This window comes from Monodon monoceros, unplaced genomic scaffold, assembly GCF_005190385.1.
Source record: "Monodon monoceros isolate NGI ecotype Baffin Bay Population unplaced genomic scaffold, NGI_Narwhal_1 Super_Scaffold_12, whole genome shotgun sequence".
In the NCBI taxonomy this organism is placed as follows: Eukaryota; Metazoa; Chordata; class Mammalia; order Artiodactyla; family Monodontidae; genus Monodon; species Monodon monoceros.
Genome location: NW_021703768.1, coordinates 91698746 through 91725292, shown reverse-complemented (window position 1 = coordinate 91725292; position 26547 = coordinate 91698746). Strand labels below are relative to the sequence as shown.

Sequence of the window (26547 nt, the reverse complement as noted above, 5' to 3'; positions counted from 1 at the left end):
TTTAAAAAAACTAATATGTAACTTTAAGTTTTGTAAAATCCCTATCCACTAATAATGTTAGCAAATTCACAGGAAGGTTCTCTTGTCATCCAGGGTCCTACGATGATACGCCAACCACTTGTGCTACCACCGGTCAAAACTATGGATGGCCCTACCTTCAGGTACTGAACGTGAATATATTACAAAAGAACATTCATGACTTAATGAAAGTAACATGTTGGATTTCCAATGAAGTTGAGGATAATATGAACACGTTATCATAAGAAAGATTTCACAGAATGATACATAACTCTAAATAGTTTCTGAATCAAAGTAAACTTTAAAAGACAGTCTGACACAATACTGATAATGATGTACTTGTGGGCATCTGTCAAACCTACAAAGTCGTAAAAGCAATTTTTAAATTTTCCTCAATTTACTTGGTGAATTAAAGGCAGAAATGTAAAGCGAAAATCCCATCAGTCTTTACCTGGCCTCTTTGGCAGTCAGAAGAGCAATGAAAAGGTTAATTTCTTATGTAAGTCATAAACCTCAGAACTCTCCACATAACCGATCACACTAACTTCTCAATTCCAACTGCTGTGCTAAGCAGTGTTTACAAGACACCGACCGCATCAGCCTCATCATTTCATAGCATGATATGCTCCAATCTTCCCATCCAGCCCACATAAGCACCAGTGGTTCAGGGCGCTCAGAGTCAACCAAAGAATCACGGGCTGATTGCTTTGATGAAAATGTAATTCTACCACTGAGGACAATTGCAGTCACACTTCGAATGAAATCTACCCAGTAACCCAGGCCTCACTGGAATCCCTCATTAGCTCCATACCGCCACCTATGAACACTGATATTTTTAAAAACCTAAATTAGTGAAATGAATTGAAATCTTTATCATTCCCACCAGACTAAGAATCATTCACCTAAGAAAAGCAATTAACATATTCCGGTCACTTGCAAATGAATGCTGAAGCTTAACTGCAGGGACTTCGCTACCTTTGCAAGGATGTCTTTTTGCATGTAGGGCACAATTACATATAGAATTAATCTCCACGCCCTCATCCTTAAATACTACACATTCATTTCTATTTTGGAAAGAACACTGCTAAAGCTAAAGGCATTAAGTTACCATTTTCACTAGTTCTAACGACTTTAGTCAGAGTATCAAAGAACACTAATTTCTTAAGAAAAAAGTATAACGGATGCTTTTGAATATCAAAACTATGCTTGTGCATCAGTTTTGTTGTACTGAAGGCAACAATTTTTAAAAAGTATAGATTTAGGCTTTGATATGCATAAAGGGAGGGAATATTTGCAAGATGAAACAGAAGTAATTTTGCACCATATTGTTTCACTTGAAGTATTCCAACAAAATATCTGCATTGCCATCCTTCACATTTATCACTTCTAATACAATAGCACGATCTAGCTCCTGGGGCTCCTTCCACCATCCCAGGACTAGACCTGCTTCCAAACAGCTTCCACTCTGATCTCCTCTCTTCCTAAGAGAGAAAACCCAGAGCAGCCCAGATACGCCCATGAGACTCGGCTGGAAGCAAAGCTCTCCAACCTCAGTCATACTGGGTGGGTCCCTAAGGGCCCAGTGTTCGCTTTCAGAAGGAGATGGAGGGGATGTGCAACCCGGATCCAGCTTCAGGGAGTGGGAACCTGGTGGTGGACGATGAAGTTTACACCATTAATTGGTACAAAAGTAGCTGCCTTTGTGTACTTTTTCTATCTCTTAGTCTTTTCTTTTTACTTCTTTTCATCATACGTAACTATCATGTGTCCTGCCAACCACGTTGCAATAATGTGCTCTGAGAACAGTGCATTTCTCCAGCCACTGGCCACTCCCCTACCAGGTAAGCTTCTGAGATGACAGAGCACTTCCGGTGAAGCAGTGTTGCCAGACAGCAGAGGGTACTTGACAGAGAGTTAACTGGGAGCCGACAAAGGCCTTCTAGAGACGGGCCTGAGTGTCTGCGAGAGGGCAGGAGGGACCAGGTGGAAGAATACTGGTTACAAGAAGCTTTTGTATTACACAAGACCTGCACTTCTCCTTTTACCTGTCTGGTATTCAAATCGATCTGGGTTGGAGGTACGGACTTGTGAGGCAGCAGCTTAGAGATGGTAGTTTAAGCCATGGGAATGAGTAACGTCACCTGGAGGCGCATTCTCGGAGACTCATGTTCGTTTCCTTCTCATTGCCCTCAGGTATATGCTCTTCAGCAAATGATCAAACTGTCTTAACAACTTCAAAACCCGGGAGGAAATATTCCATCACTTCCTCCTTTCTGACCATCAGACAGAACCTCAATCAGGAAGCTTTTCAAAAATTCTTTCAAATGAAAAAGTTAGCTGTACACAGCAATAGAGATGGCCTTCACTGCTGGCGGACACATCCCAAGTCCTCCTCAGACCCACTTAGCAAGGCTCCCCTGGTCTCCAGCAGAGGAGTCTCCTGCATCTGCTACTGTTCTTCCAGGCAAAGCTCCCACCCGCACTGCTGCAACCTTCTTCCAGTAAACAGATCATAACTTGGAAGGGAATCCACAAAGTGTGCCTCACTGATAAAAGCCTATCTCCACGAAAGAAAGAGTTACGCAATAGCAATACATGAACATCGTCGGTTTCTCTGCAATGCATCCTTATCCTGGGCATTGGGAGTGGCCTGCAGTGCCTTCACTCTCCCATGTTACGCCATCAACTAGAATGGTTGTGCTACGGTCGGTCCTGGGCACTATAGCTGGGACAAAATTAGGAGAAATTAAATAAAAGTGATAAACTAAAATTTAAAAAGTGATTACTACTGCCACTCGTTAGCTCATTAACGTTCTGGCTCTGCAAATACAAAAAAGGAATACCTTTCTTTTCTAAGACTTGTCAATATTCGGAAGAACATTTTCCCAGATAATGAGCTTTTGACATTAAGGTCCAGCACACATCAGCAGGCTGTGAAACTCTTAAGATTCCTGGATACTGTCTTCATGACAAGTTTGCCTCCACTTAAGGACTTCTTTTAAATAATTTTAGTGCTCACTTACCACCACAGCTACTAATGTTCTGTTTGTAGTAGCAAAATAAGAATAATAATAACAATAATATTGCAAGAGCTAACCAATAGTATTTATCAGGCACTTTGATAAGCACTACATAGGTTATGTCACTGGTCTTCCCTAAGGTGGATACTCTTATTTTCACCATTTTATAATAGGGAATGTGCAGCCAAGAAAAGCAACTTCCCCCAGATCGCCTAGCTAGGAAGTGGCAGAGCTAGGATTTCAGAGCTCACAACTTTGCCACACGTGGTTTTGCAGACAAACTGAGGTGATGAATCAAGTAACTTGGCCCAGAGAAGTTAATGAAGAAGGTGGTCAAAAAACAGAGGCCTTTCCTAGTCACTCAACATATTACCCTGACCCCAGCAGGTCATCCTTGCTGGCTGGGACATGTTAACACCAAATAAGAAAGATGCCCCATCTTCAACACTCGGGGAATTAAAGGGTTTGAAGGCAGCTTTATCAACATCAGACACTTTCTTCGGCCATAATTACATGTTTGTCCTGACAGCATTTTCATTAGCAACTCAGAAGCCCCAAATGAGAAACAGTCTTAAAAGTCACTCTATCATACCAGAAGGCATACTGCTTTCTGCCCTATCCATACATCAAGGCATCCTGAAAAAAGGGGATCCCACTTTTAGTTTAAATCTACCCACTGGAAGTAAAAACTCCTGTCCTGTGGTCCAACTCGCCTATTTTCCCCCTCCTCACTGTCAACCCCCTATTAATAATCAGCCCAGGCAGAGCAGCCCTGCACTATCTCATTCCCACAGTACTCCTATTCCAAGCTCACTCTCATCCAAACACATCATCAAAAGTGCCCCCAATCAAGGATGAAAATAAATTAGGTTTTGGTTTAACCAGGATTAGATTCCCAGCACCAAGAAATAAAGTAACAGTTATCTAATCTAACAGGCCAGCCTCAGACTTCCTGGCTACTCTCCACAGGCCCCTGTTGCCAAAGCCCTCTCCTAAAAATCCCCTTTAAATACAGTGCAATCACCACATGTCGGTGGGGCAATGTAACTCTTCAAGTGCCATGAACGTAACTCTTAACTCTGGTGCCTGCCTAACCTTGCTCGAGATCATCTAGTCTGTCCAGAGGGAGAGCTGCTGGCTGCCAGCCTGTGAAATGAGCACTTGCCCCACCACGCGTCAGGAAGTTACTTCTTCCTGGACACCGTGGAGGAAGGAGTCCTCCTGGGATTGGGAAAGTCCGTTTGTTTTCCATGGAGAAGCAGTGCATGTTCATGCCTCATTTTACACTCACTGTAACTCCATCTGGAAATAGCCAGTGGCTGTGCAAAGCTCCAACCACAGAGAAAATCAGACCTGGACAAAGGAGAAAAGGGACAGGGACTTGATATCCAAAATATACGAAGAATATATTTTGCAACAACAAAAGATTCCTAAACAACTTGATTAAAATTGGACACGGACTTGAATAGACATTTCTCTGACAACGACGGGGCCAATACGCACATGAAAAGAGGCTCAATATCAGTGATCGTTAGGGCAATGCAAAGAGAAACCACAATTAGATACCACCTCATACCCATTATGATGGCTATTATTTAAAAAGCAAAATAAAACAGAAAAGCAGGGTTGGCAAGGATGTGGACAAGTTGGAACCTCTGTGCATTGCTGGTGGGAATGATGTAAAGTGGAATAGCCTCTATAGAAAATGGGATGGCAATTCCCCCCAAAATTAAATACAGAATTACCACATGCTCTAGCAATCACACTTCTGGGTATGTACCCAAAATAAATGAAAGCAGGGACTCAAATATTTGCACACCCATGTGCATCACAGAATTATTCACAATAGCCAAAAAGTAGAGGCAACCCAAGTGTCCACTGACAGATGAATGGATAAACAAAATATACACACACAGTAGATTAGCATTCAGCCATAAAAAGGAAGTTCTGACACATGCTACAGTATCAATGAACCTTGAAGACATTATGCTAAAGGAAATAAACCAGTCATGAAGGGATATTTTATGATTATACTCACATGAGGTATCAAGATTAGTCAAATTCATAGTGGGGAAGAAAGTAGAATGGTAGTTTCCAGGGGCACGGGAGGAGGGAAACAGGGAGTTAGTGTTTAACGGGTACAGAGTTTCAGTTGCAAAAGATGAAAAACTGCTGTACACGGATGGTGATGATGGTTGTACAATAATGTGAATGTACTTAATGCTACAGAACTGTACCCCTAAAATGGTTAAGACTGTTAATTTTATGTTATGTATATTTTACCACAATTTTTTTAAAAAAGGACAGAAGGGCGCAGACTATTACAATATACCCAAAAATCACAGAGCTAAAAATAAATTCTTCCAATTATTTTAACAGTGTCACCAGTAGTCATGTCCTATATATATGAGAATACTGAAGAATTAGGACTTCCACCTTTTAAAACAATTACAGACTGTTATAAAACACATACTTTAAAACAAGTCCTGTGATATAGAAACTGAGGAAGTTGAGGTAGAAGAGGAAAAATTATCCCTGAGAGTTAAGGGAAAAAATCTGAGTTCTACACTTCCCCCTCTGCTGCTAGCCAGCCTTCTTTATGCCTCAGTTTCCTCATCAGTCGTACAAATGGTTTGGATAAAATAAACTGCAAATCAAAGAAGAGCTTAATGGCACCACCCAACAGAATTAGACAACCTCCCTTGTCTAATTCCAAGCTTACCTGGAATCTTTCTGGTCATAATCTGACTGCCAAATACCTTTTCGATAAGAAAAAAGGTCTCAGCATTCCAGGTTCCTTGGAGCTATACTGGTTATAAATCAATAAACTGGATACAAAAGTTCATTAAAAAAATAAAATCAGTGATTACAAATAGAGGAAGGAAATTGGTCCGAGAGTGGAAAACAGAGGTCAGTTTTCCTAATTCCGAACCCACCTATATTCTACATCAGCATCCATCAACACCGAACCATCCATCAGGGAAGGGATGGCAGTTTTCAAATCCTTCTTGGCCAGTGGCCACATCACTTAGTTCTTTAAACCATTCCTTTTAAGGGGAAAATACACTCACATACTCTGAAGATGCCCAAAAATAATTATAGTTTGTTTTTAATGCATATAACAATTATTTCTGCTTGTAGAAAATGACACCATTTGAAAGTCTGGGACTATGCACAGGCTTTAAGAGTGAAAGAAACAAAAGGAGAAGCATCTGACTGATCACTCTACCCTTTCCTTTCATTGGCTTTTGGGGCACAACTTGCCAGGTTTCTTTGCTAGCTCCTCCTCTTTCCGAGGATATCTCCCTGCCCCTGCTCCACAATAAAATACACACACACACACACACACACACACACACACACACACACACACACGAAAAGGATTTTTAAAAAATCAATTCAGGCATATTTTCAAATCATTCCAGAGAAATCCAGATTCTTCTCCAAAGCCTACAAGAATATAGGTGATCTAGCCAGAACTATTTTCTCTGACCTCACCTCCTTCCGCTCTCCCCTTGCTCACTGCACTCCCAGCCAGGTCTCCTCCTTGCTGACACACACCATGCATGCTCTGGCCTCCGACACCTTGACCCTTATCAGTCTCAAGGCCTGAAATAATCATCCTCATCTTTGCATGGCTCTATCCCTCCTTGCATTCAGGTCTCAGTTCAAAGATTCCTGCAGACAGGTCTTCCCTGATCAGTATAATAGCATCCCTCCCTCTTTCATTCGTCTTTCCTCCTCTTCATCACCACTGGATCTCTTCATCACCATTACCTCTTCATCACCGCCACATACATCTGTCACATGTATTGTCTGTCTCCCTCTAGAATGTAGTATCCATTAAAACAGGGACTACATCAGTTTTGTTTCTGTATCCCCACACCTAAGAACAGCACCTGGCATACAGAAGGCACACAGTGTTTGCTGAACAGAAAAATGAACTAGGAATAGAGAGTAAGTTACAGTAATAATGACCAAGTTAAATTTCCTCAAATGTGTCCTTTAACCAAAATATATAAGTGATCAATCCAACACATCTGTCACACTATAATGGCAACTGCTGTTTGGTCCAACAAGTAAATTTGAAGTTTGTGGTTGCCCTGTGTCACATATTGGCTAGGTACTGGCAATACTGTGATGGGTTTCACTCTGTCCCTGCCTTCAAAGATCGCACGGTCTCCCAGGGAGGCTGTGGATAATTAAAGTAAGTGTTGTGAACACAGATGAGGGAAGGACAACTAATCTGGGAGGTTGGGAGGGACCCAGGCTGAAGCAAGAAGTCATCGCAAGTGTGCCATGTATTCTATGGACAAGTCCACACAACCGACAGGAAACAGGGACAAGCAATTACTCCCACTCCTACCCTGCAACCAACCAGAGGACTCCATTGCTTTTCTAATTGACAGGCCATCTTTTTTCACGTTGGCATTCTTCCCTTGACAACTACTTCAATATTTCTCACAAATCCAGCTGGAGTCGTTCACTAACATGCACACACACTGAGGCTTTCTGAAACTTTCTGTTCTCAGGTGATGGAACACCACAGCCTTTGGCTTAAGATGCATTTGCATCTCGGGCCCCATATGTCCCATCATGTGTTCCAAGCACTGATCAAAACTCCTGACAAGCAATCTGCCTCAAAATATCCCACCAGCCAAGGCATTGAGTAGCTTTACTGTGCGATTTTTCCAGCCCAACAGACTTTGATTGCTATTTACAAAGTTAACAACCCTAACCTACAGCTTTTTGCATGACAAGTAGAATCAACAGCTGCTAATGCTGAATTTTTTTTTCCTAAATTGTCTCAAAGTTTAACTTCTCTGCTGAGTTTCAAAAATATCTTGAAAGACTTACATATATAAAGTGCGTTATAGCCTCAGTCACTCCTTATAATAGTGCAAACCTTCCAAAAGGTGGTTTCTATTCCCCCATGAATGAATTTTGGCTGTTTCTGTTCAGCAAGAGAAAAAGGACATTTGCTAGAAAGAGAGGACAGTTTTGCGGTCCCAGTAAATATTTGGTCTATAAATTGAACTTCTTTTTATCTGCATAATCCAGGTTATTCTCTTCTTGTTTCTTTCAAGAATGAAAGATGGCCACTGCTAGGAAATCGGATGTGGTTGGGGGAGATGAGAAAATAATTGCAAATAATTTATCTGTGCCATGCCACCCCCTCGCAGATGTAAAAATCCACATCCTAACTACTATCAATTTTCTGTGTCTTTTTTTAGCTTGTCTGATTCTGTAATCTCGCCAACATAAACCTCTTTCCCAGAATCTGGAGTTTACTTAAAACGTCGTAATCTTGGTTTTCTGAAATTTGATTCCTTGGATCAAAACCTAAATTTGCAATCTTTGTTCATCAACAACTTCTTAATCTTTCCATAAATGCAGTTTTTATTTTCCAGTTACAGTCTGGCTTTGGAGGAAGCCTTCCACATGACATGCACTGGGTAAATTAGCTTCAGGCAGCTGTTAAAACAGCACCTTGAGTTTATTTCCTGAGTATCACCATCATATGCCCTACTCTGGATGGGTGCCTCCACTCAAAGTTCTGGCACCTCAAATCTGGTAGCCATAGTCCTGTAAATAATTCATCAGCATGAAAAGTCTTGGGATTAATTTTAAAACTTCCTGTCTGGACAAAGCACTTCTTCAGAATCAAGGTTCTCTCTCTGCTTTCAGGTCGGTGACCATCTCAGTTCCTGGTCTTTGACTAACCTCCTCCCCTCACATCCCACTGCTCCTTCCCCTGTTTCTTGACTACCACCTGGTTCCAGCCATGCTTCATCTACTGACCCCGCCCACTGGGCTCCACCCAGGGTCTTGCAGGCCCTTTCAGCACCCGCTTCCTCAGGACCAGGCCACCAGCAGCTGCCTTGCCACACAGCCCTGGCCGCCCACTTCACCGGCTTTTTCATCAAACTCAGCGCTCTGCAGCCCCACAGTGATTTAGCCAACCGCTGTAGAAGCCTAGAGCCCCACCTGCAGGGGTAAGAGAACCCTAATTCTTGTCACGACGGAAATCTTATTCTCATCTGGCACCTCAAATACTGTAGCACTAATTCCTCAGACGCCTCAGAGCACACAGGCAGTGGAACAGAGGTCGTGGCGCCTCTATCTCCCTTGCAGTAAGTGGTAACAGAAGGAAGCCCTTCCTGGATCATGACTGCCCGATCCCTTATTAACAAATCTGCTCTAGAAAATCAATGTCTACAATTCTTCAGCCGCTTGAAGGTGACAGCAACGAGCATATTCATACCACTCTTATCAAAAACATTTATCTGGGTATTGCATAGAGATTATAATACAAATCAAGTTAAACAGGCTTATTAGATAGAATACTCCCTCCTAGGAATATGTGATCAAAAGCTGAGAGCACAGAAATGACTCTTCTAGGAATTCACTCTGAAGAAAGATCCTTACCAATAAAAAAACTCATGTGGGAAGATTTCAGCATTATTTGTAATTGCCAAATATTGCAGGCCTAAATATCTAGACAGAGAAGTCCAGTTGAATAAACTACAGTATATTTACCAAATGAAGTACTATGAAGTTGTAATTGAGAATAAAGAAAATTATGAACTAAAAAAAGGCTGAGAGCAGTAACAGGAACTAATGAAAGGAAACAGTGGAGGAATGGCAGACTCTGGAGAAAGACTACCTGGCCTCAAATCTTGAGGTCACCATTAATAGTCTGTGCAATCTTGGTAAGGGTTTTCACTTCTTTATGCCTTAATTTCTCCACATGGGCATAACAGCATGTATCTCACAGAATTTTTGATAATTAAGCATGTCAATACCTGGGAAATGCTTAGAATGTGTTAGTTATTACAAACCAATAAATTAACAGCTAAAATGACAAAATAAAATGACAAAAACTACTGCCAGCCATTGGGAATTAAGAGATCAGGGTTTTAGACACGGCTCTTGTTTTGTGGCCTCTGGAGTAGATTAAAAATGGTTGCAAATTCTTTATCACATCCCCCTTGAAGAGGTGGGATCTATTTCTTCACCCCTTTGAATCTGGGCTAAGCATATAGCTGTTTTAACCAACAGAACACATAGACATGACCCTGTGCCAATTTCAGTCCTACATTTTAAAAGAACTGGCAGCTTCCACCCCCTCCTTGGAACCCAGCTGCCATGCTGAGAGGAAACCCAAGCAGTACCTGGGCAGACCCGTGTAGAAGAGAAGTGAGGTGATCTCCCAGTCCACAGCCAGCAGCTGTTTGCCAGCCATGGGACTAAGCCATTTTGGAAGTGGATCGTCTAGCTGGGGGTCACAGACACAATCTTCCCACCCTCAGCTCCGCCCCAAACTGAGAAACCATGAACAAATAAGATTGTTATTTTAAGCCTCTAAATTTGGGGGGTAGTTTGTTACACAGCCATCGATAGCCAAAAAAGCCTCAGACCAAGCACTTAAATCACTTTCTCAAATTTGATGTTTATAAAAAGGGAAAGGGAGAGAAGAGGCAAGGTGTTCATTCAAACATTTGTAGAACACCTACTATGTGCCAGCCTCTGTGACAGGCTGTGACACTGTTATTCTGATGCTTATGGTCTGTATCTAAGACAGACATTAAACAACTCATTACAATGAAGCGTGATTCCATAAGGACAGAGGAGTATAAAGAAGTAGAAATGGGTGTGGGAATACCAGGTGATCTCAGTCTCTGCCAACCCTGATATTTTGTAACTTCATGGTTTAGAGCAAGTACATCTGTGAGACGGCCACTTAAAGACAGTCATACAAGATAACCTATCTAGAGAACAATTTTCTCCTATATAAATTCACTTCTTAATTAAAGAGTATCAACAGAGATGTGGGTTTCAGTAGCTACGCAACAAGTGAATGGTGAAAGCATGAAAAGTCGCCCCTATAGCTTGCATTCAGGAGTGGAATAAATCTTATGAAAGAGGCTTTGAATAAAGAAAGAAGGACAGAGTAAGGAAAATATGATTTTATGGGGCAACAGAGGTTTCAAAGTAAATAGTGATGGGAGAATTTTACCTATTCACTGCTTAATGTTTAAAAAGCAAAGGATATACGTTGATTGCTTTGGACAAGAGGTTTTAGTTATTCCCAGCAAAGAACAAACCCTTAAATATAAATTTTTAGTTTGCTACATAACTAGGCAGCTGTCTACCAGGCAAACAGATCCAGTCCACAGCTATTTTGTGAAGATGAGTAAATTCAAGTCATACCCTCATAACGCTGCACCTTAAGACCTCTTCCTAACGTCTAAATTATTCTAAGAACCAAGAAATGTGATTGTGACAGTAAAATAAGGTTCAGCTACATACTGGTCCCACAAGTTTTACCAAGACAAACAGAACTAACTGCTGATGGAAAAGCCATGGCGACGAGGAAAAACATTTAGTGGCCTTCCCTTGACACGGTTTGGGAGAATTTAATCTAACGCGGCTGAAAGTGTGCCTACTCAGCTTCTTGATCGTGGGGGAGGGAGCCTGAAAGTCAAACGTTTAATTTTCTAAATACTTCTGATCTGGCTGATGTTGAAGTCCTTTCTTAACCTCACATTCGGAAAAGAAAAATACCCTTTGAGTCTTTGACAAGGCGAGCTATTAGCCAAGAAAAAAGAATAGCCAATTTATGCTTCTCAATTTTCCTTTTGTAGTACTGTTGTCAATGCTAAGGACTAGTTCACTTTGGTTAAAGTGTTTAGACCTGATAAAACCATTTGTGGTCATTGATAAATAAAAATATTTTGAATGTTCATAGGTAGAAACAATTTTACTGTCTGTTATAATCATCTCACAGGATCTTAAACAGCTATTGTTCAAAATAAAGACACAAAAGGAACACATTCATGAATTTCCTGTTTTTCCATTTTAAAGCCCTCAAGCATACCGTGGACACCTCATGCGCAATACCCAGCTAGGTCTCCTTATCATGTATTCCTCACACCCAAATCCCTCCTGCCTTTCTTGCACCCAAGCATTCCTGGAGCACTGCAGGCGGAGCTCAGCACCTCAACTGCTGACCAAAGCTAGCTGCTTTCACGAACAGGACAAGCAGATTACAGCAAGAAATTGATTCCAGTCACTCCCCCTTGTTTAGGATGTTATGGCATCAGTGTCAACAGTACTGTCAAAGAGTCAATGACTCCTGTGGAGAGAGAACCTTTGTAGAAGGGGTAAGCTCACAAGTCAACACCAATGAGAGAGGACTCTTGTTTACGATACCCAGGATAATGCTAGGCCCTTTCACAATTCTTCCTGCCCCTGAAACGTCTGGTGAGCACCAGGTTGAATCTGACCCTACGGTGACCTCCAGACAGCTTTGAGGCTCCTGAGCACCAAATAAGAGCACCAATAAGAGCTATGGCACCAAAGGGGGTTTTTATTAGCTCTGCTTTCAGGTGAGAAGGAGGAACCGACCACGAAAAGAGAATGGCAGCTTTGCCCCCCAGGACATTAAAGTAAAACCAGTGTTTAAGAGAAAAATTACAATGAAAAGAAGAAACTCTACATCATAGACCCTATGTGAGAAATACAAATTAACTGTATTCAGATCTATATTCAGTATACTATATTCTGTACTCAGTATTCATATGGATACTGCCCTATGGATATTATAGAAAAGGCAAATGCTACAACTGTTGCCCATGATGAAGTGAACTGAGATTTAGGGTCCACAGGGTATGAATCACACCTCTCCCCTTTGCTTACAAATTCTCTTTACATATACCCTAATTGAAAATATGTAAAAAACTAAAAATAACTATCCTTACACTCCACTGCAATTACTCAATCTGCAGGGAAACTCAAGACCCGGAGGATGGAGTGGCAACTAAATCACTGAACCTAGAAAGAAGGCTGGAAAGAGGGCAAGAGGCAGAAAATGTGGTGAAGGACACAGTTGGGGCAGAAACTTGTTTACTTTCTTAGGGACAAAACTAAGTCCTATAATGCTCTAGTACTACAGCTCCAACTAAAGCAGGGGCCACGAAACACCCTCAGCTCTTTCACCTGGCCACAAGTTTCCAAGGAACACTTAAGGAGTGGATAAAACAAGGCAAAGAATGCAGAGTTTTAGTTCCCACCTGAGTTTCACAGATACTCTCAGCTAATCTGATGCACCCGCTGACCGTGCCAGTGCTCTTCAAGTCAATCCTGGCCTCCTCTCTCTCCCTCTCCAGCCTTCTAGCCACCTTCATCCTAAATCTGTGACTCATTTTTGAGCAAAGGTACCTGAATAGCACACTTCAGGTGACAGAGAGCTAAAGCTGCCACACAGAGACAAACAATGTGAAGGACCTGGCACAGACTCTGCAGGATACGTGCCTTTAGTTTCTTATTCTTAAACGTCCTTAGAAATCAAAGGCTTCTCCTAACAGTGTTATTAATGGAGTAGGGTCGTGGGTTCTGTTTTAGATCTGAAACCTCTCCCTGCGTGTAAAATTGGCAAAATTCACTTAGGTCTCTGAGCCTCTTCCCCCACCTCCCATTTTTAAGTGAAGCCCTCACTCTCAAGCATCTCCCCAGCTTTCTACATCACAGGGAAAACCACAGGGATTAGGAAATGCCTCTACCTCATTTGGCCAACATCTCAAAATGCCATCTCAAACTGGAGCAGGGAAGGCTCAGCACCAAGACACTTAGAGCACCAGGCAGGGGCTGACTGTATTCACTGCTGGATACCAGCCACAGACCTGCTCGGATTTCCCCCATCTACACCCCCCTCGCTTCCCCAGCACCAGCCCTCACCCTTCAAAGAGGGCTCCATCCTTTCCTTTTCCCTTCACTGTCGGTCATCTGACATCACCTCTATCTGCCTTCTGCTGTCTTTATACGGTGCCTTTTCTCTCTTCAGCCATACTCAAGAAGCACAGACCACGTCGCCCCATGAATGACTCAGTGATGATGCTAAGAGGAAAACCCCCAGCCACCAAGCCTCCTGCTGCAGACAGATTTCCTCCTCTTCAGAGCATCGTTCTGTGGGTTTCCCGTCACACTTTTCAGGTATTCAAAGCCTGAGGGGTGGGGTGGTGGTGGTGGGGAGAATGTGCCAGAGGCATCCCTACGGTCATTAAAAAAGGTGGCCTCCAGCATCTGACCACTCACATACTTGCATACCGTTTGATGTCGCCTTAATCTCAAAGCTGGTCTCCAGCACTCAAGTGGATTTGCTACTGTGAGAGCCAGAAACTGCAAGTGCGCTTGCCTCGAAGACTCAGGAGTCCAGTCCCGGGCAGGAAATAAAGTTCTAAGCCGCTTTGATGTGCTTCCTCTCCACTCTCCTCCCCAACGCGGGTCATTCGTCTCAGCCAAGGAAAAGACCACCTTGCATGAACTGAACCAAACGCAACACACGTGGGAGCCTGCGGCCGACTCAGTACTCCGATGAGCTCCCCGGCCCCACCACTTTACTCACCATCAGATTAAGCTCAGCTGGGATCCCCAAGTATTTTGCCGACTACGAAAGCTTATGTGATACATACATTGGAGGAAGCGGGGTGGGAATGGACAGGGCACCCAGACCGCTGAGAGTAAAACGCCTGGGCGACGCGGGGAGAGCTTGTTTCTTTTTTAAGCCGCTCGTCTCAGACTGAAATATCAAGCCAGTTCAGGTCATTTCCTGAGTAGCACAACAAGTTAAAACAAGATCCAGAAAATCTATTTATCTTTAATTGTGCCGCCTCCAGACTGGGAGCGCGAGGCGGGTGGCGTGTAGAAAAGTGGGAGACGGGGAGGGAGGGGGATTTGTCGCAAAGCAAATGCCTAAGAAACCAGAGCTCCCGACCTCAGCTGCTTCTTACCTCACTCAGCTCGGCCGAGTTGTCGTTTCCATATTTCATGGCAACTCCAGAATTCATGACTGCACTTTTCAGAGCCGAGCTCCTCCTCCTCCAGGTCTCGGCGCTTACGAGTTGGGTTTAGCAGGCTGGATATCCACTGCTTGGTCCCCTCTGGCACATTTTAGTCTAGACAGCCATTTTCACCCAGGACAGTGGTGAAGCCCACACGAAGGATGCAGGCACTCCGAAAAGGAACAGAGCCGGCTCGCGTTTCACGGACGAGCCATTGCTGCAGAAGGCTGGGCAGCGAGGCGCGCTCGCAGCGGCCGGGCCGGCGCGGGGACCCGAAGCAGTGCCACGCTCAGCGCCGCCTCGCGTCTCCTATGGTGCCTCGCCGCCCCCCATGACCAGGCTGGAGGGCAACCCCGGCAGGATCCGGCCTCCCTGGAGGGCTTCCCGAAGAAACCAGGGCGGCAGGCCGAGGAAAATCTCGAGTTCCGGGGAGAGAAAGCAAGCTAAGAGAGCGCCGGAGCGCGGCTGCACTTCACGCTGAAGTTTCCCGTTTGAATCCTCGGGAGTTGTAAGTGCTCTGATTGAATACAGCTGTCTAGCTGCTGGCTACGGGGTGAGCGGAGGAGGCGGGGCCAGAAAGAGAAAAGGCGGGGGCAGGGGGGCGAGGGAGGAGGCCGAGCAGAGGAGACCTCGCCGGGAGAGCCGGCATCCTTCCAGCTCCCTGCGATAGTAATTACAGGACCCAGGTCCAGGAGGAGAGAAGAAACAGGAAAAGCCACCTGAGTAATTGTGCAGAAAAATGAAAAAACAAAACCAAAAAAACTTCCCTCCTAGTAGCCACTTTCCATAATTTAAGAAGGTCAAGACAAATCTGAACACTGTACATCAGGCAGCGCTGTGCACCTCTCATGGTACATTAAGATTTTACAGGATTGTGGGGCGGTCATTTTCCCTGATCAGTCTAAAGTCGACACTGAGGGTGTAAATTCACCGTCAAACTCCCCCCACCCTGCATGTTCTTGATTAAGATTAAGATGCTCCATCACATGAAAGACAGGCCCAAATTTCCCATCCCTCTCAAACTCAAGAGGCTGTTAAATTCAGTGGACTCCTGGAATCAGAGCTGCCCTGCAGCCTTGAGTTTCCCTGAGGTAAAAACATCCCTCTGGGGCTTCCCTGGTGGCGCAGTGGTTGAGAGTCCGCCTGCCGATGCAGGGAACACGGGTTCGTGCCCCGGTCCGGGAAGATCCCACATGCCACGGAGCGGCTGGGCCCATGAGCCATGGCCGCTGAGCCTGTGTGTCCGGAGCCTGTGCTCCGCAACGGAAAAGGCCACAACAGTGAGAGGCCCGCGTACCGCAAAAACAAACAAACAAACAAAATCCCTCTGTGTGTGGCAGGGTGGGAGGAAAGAGCTAGAATTTTTCCCTCCATAAAGGTTAAAGTCCCACTGAACTTGAGATGCACTGAAAAATATTCTGATCCTTTAACAGTAGGTCTGCAGGATTGCTTTAAAAGCCTCATCAGTCACTTTCTACACAATGGGAACAAAATGTCTCCATCCCCAGTGACAGACCTTAGCACTTCCTGAAGCCTTCTATGAAAAAGCCATTAATTTCCAAGGCTGCTTTTTTTTTTTTTTTAATGAAGTAGGATATTTATTTTGCTCTTTAAGAAGAAGGAAAAAGCTTGACCATTTGCATAGATCTTCTTACTCGTATGCCTTCCTGCTGAGTTCATTCATTGCCTGATGAAAGCTCTACCGGGATGAGGAAGAGTTGGCAGCTTTTTTGGAGCACCAGTCCCAAGTTCTGGGGCACTGCCAGACTAGAGCACATTAGGAGAAGCTCTTCAGCATGGGGAGGGTTTGGGAAGCCACATTATTTTACTTATTTAATTCATTAAAAACTGTTGAGAACTGTGTGCTTGAAGATGGGAGATGGTGGCGAAAGAATATAAAAATATAAAGAAGACTCAAGCATCAACCCTGCCCATAAGGTGTTTATAGTCTCATAAACAGAAATGACTATTCTAAACATAAATGGATACTTGCCATAAAAGCAGAACAAATTAAGACCTACAGCAGTTCAGAGGTGGGAAATAGGATTTTGGCTGGGTTGGGTGGGAGGAGAAGACTGTGAAGGACTCTTAGAAGAGGCAGCATGAGTTGATATTTGAAGAATGGCTGAGCCTAGCAGAGATGGGGAGTGAGGAGAAGGTATCCCATGATGTGGGCCCACTGTGAGAGAAAGTGTGGGTGGAGACTGGAATGTGCAAAGCATGTGTGGGGAATGGGAGATATTCCATTCTGGTAATGGAACCTGGATTAGATAAGTGAGTTGAAGCCAGATCATGGACAGTTTCGAGTGCCAGGCTAAAAAATGGGCCTTCCGATTGGCAATGGAAAAAAAAAAAAAGCCTCTAAAGGTTTTCAAGCAAAGAAATAATAGGATCAGAGCTGTGCTTTTTTAGACATTCCAGTGGATTAGTATCACACTCATGAGTAACTAACATGAAGTCAAGTAGACTAGTGTCGAGTGTGATTCTGGTGTTTAAAGAAACATATTTTTCATACTAGATGGCCCTTAAAAACCAAGCAGATGACTTCATCTGGTGTTCAACCAAAAGAAAAATGATCTGTTCCAAAAGTGGAGGAAAAATTGGCAGTACTGAACTTATTAAGAAGGAATATGTCTGCAGATTCTACTTTATGGACAGTATAAGGCATTTTCAAGAGCAGTGTTGATTATATGGGATTTTCTTAAACAATGACTTTAATACTTAATCCCCACATAAGCTGGAACTCCACTACAATCTGGCATCTAAATGTGGTAAACTGGAAGTAGGAAATGGACATGCCAATTGGACTATCCCAACAATCCAGCAAGGGGCTACAAAGGCCTGAATTGAGTTGGGACAATGGAAAAGAACCAGAGGTTCGTTTAAGATGTAGGAGGTTCTAATAGAAAGATAGTAAACAGAAACTGTAGTGGAAAGAGGAGAGCTTAAAAATGACTTGTAAAAGACTTGTAGATCTAGAACTTGACTGACTGGGGCTTTCAACAATGTTCTCAATAAAAATATGTATTCCAGAGAAGAAATAGGTTAAGGAGGAAACTACATTTGGGATACCATATGTTTGAAGTGACATCTTTGTAAGTTTGAGGTGGCATATTCAAGTGGAAATGTTTAGAAGGAAGCTTGAAATGGAGCTATAGAGGTAAGTCAAGGTTGTGATGGAGATGGAGGTTTGGGGTAACTCCTATTAGAATTATAAATAAAACCATGGAAACAGGTAAGGTTGCCAAAGAAGATAGGACAGAGAAAGGAGAAGTGCTCTGAGGACATTATCTTAAGGAACATCTTTTTCATGGAGGGAAAAGGATAAAAGAAGAAATGGTAGGGGGGATTCCCTGGTGGCACAGTGGTTGAGAATCTGCCTGATAATGCAGGGGACACGGGTTCGAGCCCTGGTCTGGGAGGATCCCACATGCCGCGGAGCAACTAGGCCCGTGAGCCACAACTGCTGAGCCTGCGCGTCTGGAGCCTGTGCTCCGCCACAAGAGAGGCCGCGATAGTGAGAGACCGGCGCACTGCTATGAAGAGTGGCCCCCGCTTGCCACAACTAGAGAAAGCCCTCGCACAGAAACGAAGACCAACACAGAAAAAAATAAATTAATTAATTAATAAACTCCCACCCCCAACATCTTCAAAAAAAAAAAAGAAATGGTAGGAAAGGCCAGTTAAAGAAACAGGAAGATAACCAGGGGGACTCTGAGTCTGGGAGCCTAAGGGAGATGTCAAGACAGAAGGGAAAGCATCGATATTACATGCTATAGAGGGGGGAGAAGCCTGAAGACTGATAAAAGAGCACCTCTAAGACATTAATGTCCTTCAAAGATAAATCTCTACACAAGGAATGAAGAGGAACTAGGAGCAGTAACCATGTACTACTCTTTCCATAAATTTGATGGTGACTGCAAATTGAGAGATGGGAGAGTTTCTTCAGGTAGGTAAGCAATGTTGAGTAGAGGGTAGAATGACAATATTTGTAGTCTGGGGCTAAAGGAAAACCTGAGGATACAGAGGAAAGGAAGATGGAGCAAAGTTCTTGAAAAAGGAGGGAAGGAAAGGACCAAGGACAAAAATAATGAGCTTAGCTTTGGAGTAGGCTTGGAGAGGAGGAGAATTCAGATGCTCTTTCCAAGGAGGCCAGGAATAGTTGGGAGAGCTGGAGAATTTATAGACTAGTAAAGAGAAGACTTCAGAGATACACGGTAACTAACAGCATTTGTTTGAAGAGCCATCCAACTTCCTCTGTGTGATTGTGGAGGGGTAATGAAGACTAATGAGAACTTAGCATCAAATTTTAACTTAAGAACAGGAAGACCACAGAACTATCTGTCAGTGCAAGGAGAACAGAGTAGTTGTGATCCCCTCCCCTGAAATTGTTCAAGCAGAGGATCAAGGCTGGCGGGACACACTGAAAGCCAGTGGTATAGAGAGTAGAGCTTCATGCAATCAGGGAGAGTCCAAATCAGTTTTCTTCCAATCTAAGATTCCATGAAACGAAGATTTTTTTTTTTTTTTTTTTGCATAGTTTAAATGTTTTGTGGTTTTTTTCCACCTCTTAGTTAGTCAGGAATCAGGCTGGGAATATCTACTATCAAGAAAGCTAAGATATTGCGGTAGACAAGAATGAAACTGGGTCAATGTCCTAAGTACGTTAGGAATGCAAGGAGCCCCTCAGCATGTCGTGTCAGCACACCAAAGGAGAATGAAAACGCACGTGCATTTCCAATATAATGAGAAAGAGGTCGCAAGATTAGGGCTCACTGTAGTTTACCAAGTATATAACTGCATGCCTGCAAATCCTTTCATACTGTGGCTGCCTCAGCATGACCACTCTAGAAGAGCTTCTCCAAGTTCTGCTTCAGCAGAGTGCAAGCCCCTGTCCACAGAGGTGTGGACCAGAAGTGGCAGGGGAATTTATCAAGATGTGGGAGCAGGTCGGGTGAAGGAGGAAAACCTGTCTTCCAATTGGGCAATGACCTGGGTTCCCCTTATTTCTGGCCTTGTCTTCCCAAGAGGCTAATCTCTTCGCATCTGGTTTCTGGGAGAAGAGGAGGCAGCCGTAGTTCCAGGAGCATTTCTGGGAAAGCAGAAGTTGCAGTTTGCATGAGTGGATGGGTCTGTGCACCGATCACATGCTGTAGCGCACTGGCATTGCCTTTCTGCTGTCAGGGGCAGGCTGGCCCCTCTATGTATGGCTGCTGACCTCAGTGAATTTTTACACAGTAGGGATTCTATTCCAGGTCTTCTCTGTACCCTACATTGGTAATGAACATCAGATTCACTGAAGCAATCTTGGGTAAAAGTCTTGAACCTCCGGCATTAAGGAAATTGAAATTTGGGGCTGGCTGACCTAAGCCCTCGTCTCCACCCCGGGGGTCCAAGCCAGCCTTGCTCATCGCATGAGTCCACTGTGCTGAGTCACACTGTCCTCCTCCAGCCCACACAAGGAAACAAACTCCAAAATTGACCCCTTCCCCCTTGACTCTCTTAAACTAAACCCAACTTAGATACCTCAGATTTTATGAAGAAAGCAGCCTGGTTAAGCTACCTCACACGAAGGTGAAAAATACTCATAATCTTCTCAACCAAGCCCAAAGTATTTGCATTGTAAAAGAGGATGCTTTGAAATAGTGTGAAATTGGTGGGATTTCCTGAAGAAGAAAGTGACTTTTCAGAGGAAAGGGGGATTTCAGAACCCTGTGGAGATGCAGGAAGTCCCAATCCTCTGAGTCCCTGACAGTCATAAAAGTCAGGGAGCCCTCAAAGTATACACTCAAAAGAATTTCCTGCCCTAAATCTATAAGCCCACCCCCGTAAGTCCAGAAATGCTCTCTGTAACCCAACTCCTATGGCCGTCTGTTCAGGCACCAAGCCAGGTGCGGAAAGCCAGGACTGAGTCCCTGGCTGTGAGCCACCAGCCAGCCTCAGTGGCCTACCCTATCAGACATCATTTGCTCCAGGTGCCACAACATAAAGCATTCAGGAAGCACTGCACTAGACGAGCTTGGCCTTGGTCTCTATGTCCTCAGAGAACAATGTTAAAAACAATCATCTAGCCCGTCCCTGTGTTCCACTTATATCGGTGAGGATGTGCAGCAAGTTTGTGGTGTTGATTCAAAAAAGAAAAGCACCCACTGTGTGCCAGACATTGTGCTGTGCCTTGGGATTCAGTGGTGTATGGGACAGGAAAAATCCTTGCTCTTACAAAGCTAGCATACTTGGTGGAAAATGATTAATAAACAAATAAAGAAGATAGCTATAGTTTGTGATGGATGCTATAAAGGAATTAAACAGGAGCTACGATGAGGGAGAGCGGGCCCCTTAAATGAAGCAGTCAGAGAAGGCCTTGATGAGATGACATTTCAGCATGAAGGTCAAGAAGGAGCCCACTAGGCAGAAAGTGGGGGAAGATGGCCAGGCAGAAGGATGAGCAAGTGCAAAACTCCTGGGGCAGAAAAGGGCTTGACCCTTTCCCATAAACTTCAAGTTTTTAATTTAATTTAAATTTCAACAAAAAAGTAGACACTATGATGGAACATGACGAAAAAATGATGGAGGAGCCCATACAGTGTGTGTGCTGGCCATAGATTTCATTCTGTGTGCATAAAGATGCCACAGGAAGACTTTAAGCAGGGCAGAGATGTGATCCAATTTATGTTTTTAAAAAGTAAAATCTAGGGACTTTCCTGGTGGTCCAGTGATTAAGACTTCACCTTCCAGTACAGGGGGTGTGGGTTCCATCCCTGGTTGGGGAGTTAAGATCCCACATGCATCGTGGCCAAAAAACCAAAACAGGGCTTCCCTAGTGGCGCAGTGGTTGAGAGTCCGCCTGCCGCTGCAGGGGACGCAGGTTCATGCCCCGGTCCGGGAGGATCCCACGTGCCGTGGAGCGGCTGGGCCTGTGAGCCATGGCCGCTGGGCCTGCACGTCCAGAGCCGGTGCTCCGCGGCGGGAGAGGCCACAGCGGTGAGAGGCCCGCGTACCGCAAAAAAAAACAACAAACCAAAACATATCCAACAGCAGCAATATTGTAACAAATTCAATAGAAGACTTTAAAAATGGTCCACGTCAAAAAAAAAATCTTTAAAAAAAAAGGTAAATCTATTCCTATACAAACTTTACCACTAGGTAACCTAAAAAAGTAGACAAAAGAAAGTTCCTCATTACATGAGTATTCCTGCAAATAAACGAAGAATTGATACAATTAGAATATCCCTATTTTGCAACCTCTAATGAATTAATAGATTTAGGCATAAAGCACAATGGCTACTAACATCACAAAAAGACATGCAATTAAACACATGACTTCTGATGGAAGAATACAATACCACCTATGAAGCCATCTTAGCAGTTTTTGACATTAAGGAACATGTTACGTTAGCCACAGAGATGCAATCAGCAAAATTTAGACTATAACTCTACAGGGCAAACAATCTGGTTTTGTAAACATGTAAATTGAAAGGGGGAGAAAAAAGCACGTGAAGGAGTGAGATATCAATGGAAGGAGAACCCCAGAGACATATCAACCAGTTGCAATATGTGCTCCTTATTGGGATCTTGATTCAAATAACCTGACTGTAAAAAATTATACTTTATGAGACATTCAGAAATATATTTTTTGAATATTTGATGCTGCTTTAAATTATTAATGTTTAAGGATATGTTAATGGCCTTGTGCTTATTTATAGATATATATTGACATATTTAGGGGTGAAATGATATGATGTCTGGGATTTGTGTCAAAATCCTAGAGGAGTCAAGGAAATCAATGGGGTTTTCAATGAAACAGACTGCCATGAATTGATAACCGCTAAAGCTGGGTGACAGGTGTAGCTCGTGCTACTCTCTGTCCACTTGTGTATGTTTGAGAATCTTCATAATAAAAAGCCAAAAAAGGACAATTTTACCTTTATGTAAAGAATGGGTTGTAGCATCATAAATGTAGTAGAGCAAGGAAACTTGTTAAAAGATATGATAGTTGTAAGAAGATGCCTGTGGCTTGAAACTAGGTAAAATCAATAAAGACAGTAAGAAATGGATGAACTTGAGATATATGATTTAGGTAAAAACTGACACCAACCTGGTGAATAACTGGATGCAGGTAATGAGACAGAGAGAGGAATCAGGATGACCATCAGTTTGGGGGTTGAACAATTGGGTGTGGGGAAGGACTGGGTTTGGGGGGATCAATGCTTCCACTTTAGACACATTAAATTGGAGATTCCTATTTGACATTTAAGAGGATGCCAACAGCAGTTGGATAAATGAGTTTGGGGTTCAGGGGAGAGTCAGGCTAGACAAATGGATTTGGAAGTCATCAGCATATAGACTACAGTGGATGTTGAAAGCCACAAGAACACATGAGGTCACCTAGGGAGGGAGTGGGTAAAAAGATGCAGTCCCAGGACTTATCATTGAGATGCACCAATATTTCCTGAGGATAGAGGAAGAGAATCCAGCAAGGAAGATCAAGAAAAATTAACCAGTGACAAAGAGCAAAACTGAAGATATGACATCATAGATACCAAGAGACCAGTGTGTCAAGGAGAGTTGCAACCTATGTGGAATGCTGCTGAGAGTTCAAGAAAGTGACAACAAAGAAGTGTCCTTTGGTAATGGAGATTACTGGGGACCTTGAGAGGAGCAATTTCATTAAGTGGTGGCGATGGATAGAAGCTAGATTAGTGTGGATTGAATAGTGACTAGGGAGTGAAAAAGTTGAAAGAGTACATGGAGGTAACTTTTGAGAAGCATGTTGCCCAAAGCCTTACTACTACTGAACAATCTGATGAGACCTTGAACCAGTCCTAACTTCTACTTCTGAACTTTTCTCCCTTTACTATGCCCCTTCAGTCAAGTTATCTTGGAATCCCTTGGCTGGGATTAGAGACTCTGAGTTGTTAGCACAGTGGACCCCTCCCTAGAGTGATAACTGTTCCATCATGCTGGGTCTTCACCTTACTGTTTATGAAATCAGCTATATCACTTTTAGACCCAATGACTTACTGCTGTGAAATAGATGGACTGCAGTAGATAATCTGTGTTTGAAATTTGCTAAGAAAAACCCACACACCTATGGTCAATTAATTTTCGACAAAGTAGCCAAGAATATACAATGGGAAAAAGACAGTCTCTTCAGCAAGTGGTGTTGGGAAAGTCGGAGAGCCGCATGTAAATCAATGAAGTTAGAACACACCCTCACACCATACACAAAAATAAACTCGAAATGGCTTAAACATAAGACATGACACCATAAAAATCCTAGAAGAGATCATAGGCAAAACATTTTCTGACATAAATCGTACCAAAGTTTAGGTCAGTCTCCCCAGGCAATAGAAATAAAAACAAAAATAAACAAATGGGACCTAATCAAACTTATAAGCTTTTGTACAGCAAAGGAAACCATAAACAAAATGAAAAGATAACCTACAGTCTGGGAGAAAATATTTGCAAACAATACAACTGACAAGGGCTTAATTTCCAAAATATACAAACAGCTTTTCAACTCAATAAAACAAACAACCCAATCAAAAACTGGGCAGAAAACCTAAATAGATATTTCTCCACAGAAGACATACAGATGGCCAATGGGCACATGAAAAGATGCTCAACATTGCTAATTATTAGAGAAATGCAAATCAAAACTACAGTGGGTATCACTAATTATTAGAGAAATGCAAATCAAAACTACAGTGGGTATCACCTCACACCAGTCAGAATGGCCATCATTAAAAAGTCTACAAATAACAAATGCTAAAGAGGGTGTAGAGAAAAGGGAACCCTCTTGCACTGTTGGTGGGAATGTAAATTGATACAGCCACTATGGAGAACAGTATGGAGGTTCCTCAAAAAACTAAAAATAGAATTACCATATGATCCAGCAATCCCACTTCTGGGCATATATCTAGACAAAACTATAATTCAAAAAGATACATGCACCCCTATGTTCATAGCAGCACTATTCACAATAGCCAAAACATGGAAACAACCTAAATGTCCATTGACAGGTGAATGGATAAAGAAGATATGGTACATACATACAATGGAATACTACTCAGCCATAAGAAAGAATGAAATAATGCCATTAGCAGCAACATGGATAGAACTAGAGATTATCATACTGAATGAAGTAAGTCAGAAAGACAAAGACAAGTACCATATGATATCACTTACATGTGGAATCTAAAATATGACACAAATGAACATATGTGAGAAACAGAAACAGATTCACAGACATAGAGAACAGACTTGTAGTTGCCAAAGGGGAGGGGAGGTAGGGGATGGATGGAGTGGGAGTTTGGGATTAGCAGATGCAAACTATTATATATAGAACAGATAAACAACAAGGTCCTACTGTATAGCACAGGGAAGTGTATTCATTATCATCCTGTGATAAACTGTAACGGAAAAGAACATAAAAAGGAATGTATATATATATATATATATATATATGTATAACTGAGTCACTTTGCTGTACAGCAGAAATTAACACAACATTGTAAATCAACTATACTTCAATTAAAAAACACAAAAAAATTTGCTAAGAAAGGAAATACTTGAAAACTATTTCCAGATTAAACCTCACACACAGAACAAACAAAAATCCAGCCTTCTCAACTGCAAATATAACTCAAGCACAGAAAGCACCCCTGTGGTGTGTGTCGTCTCATTAATTACATTTACGGACTGTCTCACACCCGCCTAGGCATTCTACTAACCTAGAATCATTTGGCATCAAGATCCCTGACATCATCAGTGGGGAATTCCTAGTTGAGATCCACAACCACATGCACGCATCACGTGATGCTTCAAAAACGTCTTCGCTGTCTGATAAGATGTTTTGGAGTCCAAAACTTAGTATCTGTGTCATCTTGCCTTAAATGTTCAGAATATTAAAAAAAAATCTTTACTTATTTGTTAAGTTTCTTTAAACTATATCAAATTCTCTATGGAAAGGAAAAATAATCAGGGGAGATTAGGGATTTGGAAATCCAAGGAAGTAAATAAAAAGCCTTAAATCCTCCCAGGAGTACTTGCATATGGCCAGTCAGTCTCCTGGAGAGGAAAAAGAAAAAGAGATGCATGAAAATAGATGTAGTAAAATTTGGAGAAGCTGCTTAAATTAAATGAATTCCAAATGCCTGCCACTGTTATTTCTGGAGCTCTTCGGGAGGCTAAAACAACATCATTCCATTTCTCTTTTAGCTAGAATATGTTGCAGCAGCTGCCCAGAAGGGGCAAAGAGAGAATTAATATAATATAATGTCTCACAGACCTAATGACAAAGGAGGCAGTTCGCCTGGCATCATACCAAGCTGACAGATGAAGACGGAAGATCTGAGAGACAGGCCGGGGAAAGCCATCATCCTGGACTTGGAGTCCACTAAGTGCCACTGGCTGGGCGCTCTGGTAGAGATTTCCTATAGGGACACTCTGAGCCATGAGGAACAGGCTCTGCCTGTCTTGATAAGTCACCTTCCCTCTCCCAGCCATCCTCAATTGTTCTGCACAAGTGCCATGTGAGCTCAAACTTTCCCTTCAGAGCAAATGCTCTTTAATTGGCATGTCCAGCCACGATCCTTACTTGTGCTCCAGTTCATGTTTTTTCATGTGACTACCAGACACTTTTAAGTCTTGTCATCACTGTAAAG

General features: G+C 42.9%; 1 protein-coding gene across 6 annotated transcripts in view; it reads right to left on the bottom strand.

Annotated features, from left to right (window-relative positions):
* Positions 1–26547, bottom strand: part of MCC (MCC regulator of WNT signaling pathway) — a 462283-nt gene that overhangs the window by 257438 nt on the left and 178298 nt on the right. The window contains exon 1 of one of the 6 annotated variants that reach the window (XM_029215922.1): positions 14831–15392. The exons of the other annotated variants lie outside the window; for them this stretch is intronic. Coding sequence (XP_029071755.1) covers positions 14831–14887 — 57 coding nt within the window. The 5' untranslated portion in view covers positions 14888–15392. Of the gene's footprint in view, positions 1–14830; positions 15393–26547 lie in introns of those variants that run through there. 6 annotated transcript variants of the gene reach the window in all.